The sequence below is a fragment of the Ammodytes marinus genome (assembly GCF_949987685.1).
Source record: "Ammodytes marinus genome assembly, chromosome: 14".
NCBI lineage: Eukaryota > Metazoa > Chordata > Actinopteri > Uranoscopiformes > Ammodytidae > Ammodytes > Ammodytes marinus.
This window is the reverse complement of record NC_137218.1, coordinates 587,501-595,000: the sequence shown is the minus strand read 5'-3', so window position 1 is coordinate 595,000 and position 7,500 is coordinate 587,501. Positions and strand designations below refer to the sequence as shown.

The window sequence follows — 7,500 nt, the reverse complement described above, 5'->3', positions numbered from 1 at the left end:
GGGCTTTAGTGGAAGCTAACCACGTATTAGGGGCTTTTATTTAGATGAAGAGGGAATAAACTAATTTAAAAACTAATATAAAACTATTTAGAAAAAAAGCTAAAAAAGTAAAAAAAAAGTAAATTCATTTTGTAAACAAAATAAAAAGTTTGTAAAAATATTTTTTACTGAATTAAAATACTAATAAAAATTGAAAAAAAAAAAAAAAAAAAAAACTTAATAAATAATTTTATTAAAAACTAATTTTAAACAGATTTAAGATAATAAAACATATAAATAATTTAAATAATTCAAAAACGAATGACAGCTAACTTCATGACACCTTATTGACTTTTTATTTTCTGCTCAACATTTACCTTTAGATTAAACAAAGTCCTTAGAAACCTGTAAAGCAGAGGACGCCATGTTGGATGTTTATTTTGTTTGTGTGTTTGTGTTCTTTAAAACAAATCCAAAAATAAAGTTTAATAAATAAATAAAAAAATAACAGTTTACTAATAACAATATAATTAGTTTTAAATCAATAATCAATGTTGTGAACGAGGCATTGTTACGAGGTTTCCATCGTTAGTAGAATCGCTGCAGCGTATTGGCTGAATGTGAAAGGGGTGTGGTCTATATCCAGGAAGTTGTTGGTTGGGCTCTGCTCTGTGGACCCGCCCCTAAAGCCTGATTGGTCGGTCAGAACGCCCGGCCGGCTGTCAATCAATCTGTCGTCAAGGCGACGGTCAACCCGTCAAAGAACAGCCCCACTGGAAGTTAACTGGAACAAAAACAAAGAAAGAAATTAAAATTAAAACACACATACACACACACAGACCCCCACACCCAAACCCGCCCACACACACTCCCTACCCTACCCTCTCACCCACACACACACACACACTCCCCCCCCACACACCCCCCCCCACACACACACACACACTCTCTCCCCTCCCCTCTCCTCCCCCCCACACACACACTTACTTGTTTAGTGTGCTTCCTTGTTTAGTGTGCTTGCTTGTTTAGTGTGCTTACTTGTTTAGTGTGCTTGCTTGTTTAGTGTGCTTGCTTGTTTAGTGTGCTTACTTGTTTAGTGTGCTTCCTTGTTTAGTGTGCTTGCTTGTTTAGTGTGCTTACTTGTTTAGTGTGCTTACTTGTTCAGTGTGCTCGCTTGTTTAGTGTGCTTACTTGTTTAGTGTGCTTACTTGTTCAGTGTGCTTACTTGTTTAGTGTGCTTACTTGTTCAGTGTGCTTACTTGTTTAGTGTGCTTACTTGTTTAGTGTGCTTGCTTGTTTAGTGTGCTTGCTTGTTTAGTGTGCTTACTTGTTCAGTGTGCTCGCGGAGCCGGAGCGGTGGAAGTGAACGATCTGCCACTTGCCGTCGGTGCGGTGCCAGACGCGCGTCTCCTCGGACTGAGCGGTGCGCGGCGTGCCGTTAGCGTCAATGAACTGCGTCACTCGGATGTACGCGATGCAAGCAGCCTCCTCCCCCACCAGGTGGATGTGAGGGTTCAGTATGGTGGTGTGCACTGGCTTACTGTTCTTAGACCACACTGGAGGGGGCGGGGATGAGGGAGGGAGAGAGGGAGAGAGGGAGGGAGGGAGGGAGAAAGGGAGGGAAGGAGGGAGGGAAGGAGGGGGAGACAGACAGACAGACAGACAGACAGACAGACAGACAGACAGACAGACAGACAGGGAGGGAGGGAGACAGGGAAGGATGGAGGGAGGGAGACAGGGAGGGAGGGAGACAGGGAGGGAGACAGGGAGGGAGGGAGACAGACAGACAGACAGACAGACAGACAGGGAGGGAGGGAGGGAGGGAGGGAGGGAGGGAGGGAGGGAGACAGGGAGGGTGAGAGACAGGGAGGGAGACAGGGAGGGAGACAGACAGACAGACAGACAGGGAGGGAGGGAGGGAGGGAGGGAGACAGGGAGGGAGACAGACAGACAGACAGACAGGGAGGGTGAGAGGGAGGGAGGGAGACAGGGAGGGAGACAGGGAGGGAGACAGGGAGACAGGGAGGGAGACAGGGAGGACATTTAATTTTTAACTAGCATCAAAGTACACAAAGTACAAAAGTGATTAATAACTTCTAAAAACATTATATAAAATAGTTTATTTTCACCTGGGCAGGTGAACAGACATGTGGGCATCCAGCCAATCAGGAGACAGTTTCATACTCACGGTTTTCAAAATAAAAGCGGTGGAAGTCGAGGCCTTCCACCAGATTCCCCAAAGCCTCGGGCTCAAACGCTGTGACAGCCGGGTCACACATCTTACTGTGAAGGAACGCAAGGCACGTGTGTTTACACAGCGCAATGCAGACACTAGGCCATTCAAAGGGCTTTACAGAGGGGTAACAATAGTACCATGGTATGGAGCACAACACATTCAAATATATAAAGAATAAGATTAGATTAGATTCAACTTTATTGTCATTGCACAAGTAAAGACAACCAGTACAACGAAATGCAGTTTAGCATCTAACCAGTAGTGCAATCAATAAAAACGTTTTTTTGTTATAGCAGCGCTGTAATAATAATAGTACATAATACACAGATTGCAGCTGGTCAACAAGTTCAAATAAATATCCAGTCAATATCAATATTAAAGTGCATATAGTTCTGAGGGTCCATAATGCAGTATGCATATAAAGTGCATTATTGAATAATATATAAATGGTTCAAAACAACATAGTATATCAGGTTGTATATATGTATGGATTGTACATATCAAATACACATGTCTCCAGCTGTAAGGTGTTCTGCAGCGTCATCAACTCAAACTAGTTAAATGTATTGAGCTCAATGTCCGTCATAAAGTCAGATTGGATTCTTACGTAACCATCGTTCATGTGACCATATCTTTACCCTCTGCACTAGACACACCTGCACCAATATACAAAGATTTTCCCAAAGACTATTGATTGTATTTTGCATAACAAGCTTTTATCGACAAGTAGAAAGCAGCAATATGTGCAGAAAGTGAATTACTTCAAACAACACTGTGGCTGTGACTCCCCACCACACAACCCGATCTCACGCCGAGGCGTGAGATACACACGCATGGACCGGCGTCTAACTCACACGCCTTGCCTGACCAGGGCGTGTGAGTTACACGCGCACCTCCCGTAGTCAAGATGGCGGCCGCGGTTTTCCGTCAATGTTTTATCTATATTATAACCTCTCCCTGTCCCCTTGCCCTAACCCTAACCACCGAGGGGGCTGCAGCTAGATAGTATTGAAATGCTGGGAGAACATGTCGTGCTATTCCTGGGAGAACATGTCGGCCCCTGTTGGTGCTATTCCTCCGTTCATTTAGACTATTCCTCCGTTCATTTAGACGGCGGGAGGTGCGCGTGTAACTCACACGCCCTGGTCAGGCAAGGCGTGTGAGTTAGACGCCGGTCCATGCGTGTCTATTAGACGCCTCGGCGTGATACCAGGTTGCACCACATGTCCAAGTGTCCCTGAGCAAGACACTGAACCCCAAACTGCTCCAGGGGCGCTGTACTATGGCTGACCCTGTGCTCTGACCCCCTCTGGAGTGTGTCTGTCTGTCTGTCTGTCTGTCTGTCTGTCTGTCTGTCTGTCTGTCTGTCTGTATGTCTGTCTGTCTGTCTGTACTATGGCTGACCCTGTGTGAGGACCCCCTCTGGAGTGTGTCTGTCTGTCTGTCTGTCTGTCTGTCTGTCTGTCTGTCTGTCTGTCTGTCTGTCTGTCTGTCTGTCCTATGGCTGACCCTGCGCTCTGACCCCCTCTGGAGTGTGGGGACTTGAGAGGGGAGATGCGGAAATAAATCTCAATGTGACCAATGACTAATGAAGTGACTAAACTTAACAACGTTCAAAGTCATAAAGCCGCTCCTCTTCCAGTAAAGTAATAAAGTTTGATAAGGCCCAACCTTTGTCTCTTATCTCAGACACAGAGAGCTGGAGAGGGAGAGAGAGAGAGAGAGAGAGAGAGAGAGAGAGAGAGAGAGGGAGAGGGAGAGACACAGAGAGCTGCCCTTATGTTCCCCTGTTCCCTCCTTCAGACACAGTTTGACTCAGCCACTCGCTGACACACACAGAGGAGAAATGGCTCAGAGCGGGGTTCACTTGGACCGGGAAACCTTCTCTTGTTCCATCTGTCTGGAGCTACTGAAGGTTCTCTTGTTCCATCTGTCTGGAGCTACTGGAGGTTCTGTCTGGAGCTACTGAAGGTTCCTCTTGTTCCATCTGTCTGGAGCTACTGAAGGTTCTCTTGTTCCATCTGTCTGGAGCTACTGAAGGTTCTGGTGGGTCTTCACTGTGGACACAGCTACTGTATGGACTGTATTAAAACCCACTGGGATGGAGAGGAGCAGAGACAACTCTACAGCTGCCCTCAGTGTAGGCAGGTATTCTACCAGAGGCCTGAGCTGCTGAAAAACACCATGTTAGCAGATCTAGTGGAGCAACTGAAGACTCAGGGTTCGTATGGCTTTAAGAATAACCTTCAATCACTCTCCCAGCACTTTCAAGACAAAGGTTCAACTTTAGATACTTGTAAATATTGGTGAACAAAAACATATGATTTCATGGGCGCCCTTAGCTCAGTTGGTAGGGCGTCCCCCCCCCATGGGCCTCGGCCAGCAGCGGACCCGGGTTGGATTCCAGCCCGCGGTTGTTCTCTGCATGTCACTCCCCTCTCTGCCCCATTTCAACTCTGTCTCTACACTATCAATAAAGCATAAAAATGCCAAAAAAACATCTTAAAAAAACAAAAAAACAAACAAAAAAAACATATGATTTCATAAACTACTCTATCTGTAAAATGGAGGGGTGTTTATATAATGCCACGTTCAAAGTCACTTCACTCCCCCTTTCTTCCCCATTCTGATGCTCGGTTTGACTTCAGTACATTGTCTTGACCACGTCTACATGCCTCAATGCATTGAGTTGCTGCCATGTGATTGGCTGATCAGCTATTTGCTTTTCCAAGCAATTGAACAGGTGTACCTGATAAAGTGGCCGGTCGCTATTGAAGAAAAACATAGAAAACAAACCGGTGTTTCCTTTCTAGAAAATCAAGTTTTTTTCCAAACTTTCCAGATTCTGACCAGACCCTGTATGCTGCACCGGAGCCCCAGACCAGAGCGGACTGCTTGAGATATTCCCGTGGCATCACACTGGACCCAAACACAGCTCACCCATGGCTGTTACTGTCCGATGGGAACAGGAAAGCAACATTCATGGGTCGACATCAGTCTTATTCGAGCCACGCAGACATATTCACTGACTATCCTCAGGTCCTGAGTACAGAGAGTCTGACTGGCTGTTGGTACTGGGAGGTGGAGTGGAGAGGAGCAGGAGCTGTTGTAGCAGTCGCATACAAGACCATCATCAGAGCAGGGGAGGGAAGTGTCTTTGGAAACAATGACAAGTCTTGGGCGTTAATATGTGACACAAACAGGTTTTACTTTGTCCACACAACAGAGTCCGTACTGCCGTCTCAGGTCCTCGGTCCTCCAGAATAGGAGTGTACCTGGATCACAGTGCAGGTGTTCTGTCCTTCTACAGCGTCTCTGAAACCATGACTCTCCTCCACAGAGTCCAGACCACATTCACTCGGCCGCTACACGCTGGAGTTACACTTTGGTCTGACAGAGGCTCTGCAGAGTTTAGTAAAATGTAGACAGAAGTTATCTGAAGAAGATCCAATCCTCTGTCTGTGCACTTCTCACAACTTCTGGGTCACAATGTTGGATCAGAACAGAGAAGGCATTCTGCAGGAGCCAGACTACTGACTTCATACAGTAGTAATGTTCAGTTTAGAAAGAAACTCTGGTCCAGAAGCGCCTGCTATTACATTTACGGCCACTAGGAAAGACATGCCTTGTCAATTTAGGAAGTTCTACATATGCCCCGCCCTCTCAAATTAACTGTGTGTGTGTGTGTGTGTGTGTGTGTGTGTGTGTGTGTGTGTGTGTGTGTGTGTGTGTGTGAGTGTGAGTGTGTGTGTGTGTGTGTGTGTGTGAGTGTGTGTGTGTGTGTGTGTGTGTGTGTGTTACATACGTGTAGCTCTCAAAGTCTCCGTTGCTGATCGCCTCGATTAGCTGCTCAGTCACTTTAATGATGTCCTGTTTCCTCACTGACACACACACACACACACACACACACACACACACACACACACACACACACACACACACACACACACACACACACACACACACACACACACACACACACACACACACACACACACACACACACACACACACACACACTCACACACAGGTTAGTATCATTGTCGGCTGTAAATTTGTTTATAAAAGGCCGTCAATGTGAATAATGCTGTACAAACGTGTGTGTGTGTGTGTGTGTGTGTGTGTGTATGTGTGTGTGTGTGTGTGTGTGTGTGTATGTGTGTGTGTGTGTGTGTGTGTATGTGTGTGTGTGTGTATGTGTGTGTATGTGTGTGTGTGTGTGTGTGTGTATGTGTGTGTGTGTGTGTGTGTGTGTGTGTGTGTGTGTATGTGTGTGTGTGTGTGTGTGTGTGTGTTTTGTGTGTGTGTGTGTGTGTGTGTGTGTGTGTGTGTGTGTGTGTGTGTGTGTGTGTGTGTGTGTGTGTGTGTGTGTGTGTGTGTGTGTGTGTGTGTGTGTGTGTGTGTGTGTGTGTGTGTGTGTGTGTGTGTGTGTGTGTGTGTGTGTGTGTGTGTGTGTGTGTGTGTGTGTGTGTGTGTGTGTGTGTGTGTGTGTGTGTGTGTGTGTGTGTGTACCTCTTGTATCTTCATCCTCGATGGTGGTGTTCGTGCTTTCAGATGATTCCTGCAACATAAACGTTTAAACACTTTGACTCAGCGTGTGATTGGCTGCCACAGCTAAAGAAGGCGGGTCTTAATAATACCAGTCAATCAGAGGGTCGATACAAACTCGTCCCTGAAGCTTCTGTTATTTATTTCCATAATCATTCTCAGCACTATTCTGAAGGTTATTACAGAAGGATTTGTTCATATGTTGTTCACTGTCTGATTTATGAGACATTTTATTCATGCTGAAAATGCATTTTAAGACCTCTACATAGAATTGTTTGATCTATAAAATGAACAAAGTCTGTATCCAAAATATTTTCTGTAAAAACTTTGGATTCTAATAAGTTGTAAACATTTATTAAAGATTTTAACTCTTCAAGGCTTCATCCAACATCTAGATTTATGGTTTTTAAAGAGATGCAAATGTACACATAATTCGTTTTATACTTCCATATTTATTCAAACATTTGAGAAAAAAATGTGAAACAAAAAATAATGGTTTTTATGTCAGTAATGAACTGGTAGAGTTTCATGATGAAATCTATGAGTTAAAAATGTTACTCTATTCACCTGCAGAGTTTGGACTTCACACCATAAATCAAAGTCATATTAATGGTGCTGTAAGCAGTATGGTTCTTTTAGCTAACTTCCTGTCAGTGACTGCAGTTAGCAGTCCCCTCGCTCGTCCCTACGTCACCACATTAATGCACTGCGGTCTTCAAGCAGCGAGTTATCTAGCA

At 45.0% G+C, this 7,500-nt stretch overlaps 1 protein-coding gene across 1 annotated transcript in view; it reads right to left on the bottom strand.

The window, feature by feature from the left end:
- Positions 1-1,302: 1,302 nt before the first annotated feature.
- Positions 1,303-7,500, bottom strand: part of LOC307260543 (calcium/calmodulin-dependent protein kinase type II subunit alpha) — a gene marked incomplete at both ends in the record, with an annotated part of 35,670 nt that continues 29,472 nt past the window's right edge. The window contains 4 exons of the mRNA XM_080040815.1: positions 1,303-1,535; positions 2,168-2,262; positions 6,021-6,096; positions 6,728-6,776. Of these exons, the coding sequence (XP_079896941.1) occupies positions 1,303-1,535; positions 2,168-2,262; positions 6,021-6,096; positions 6,728-6,776 (453 nt within the window). The remainder of the gene's footprint in view (positions 1,536-2,167; positions 2,263-6,020; positions 6,097-6,727; positions 6,777-7,500) is intronic.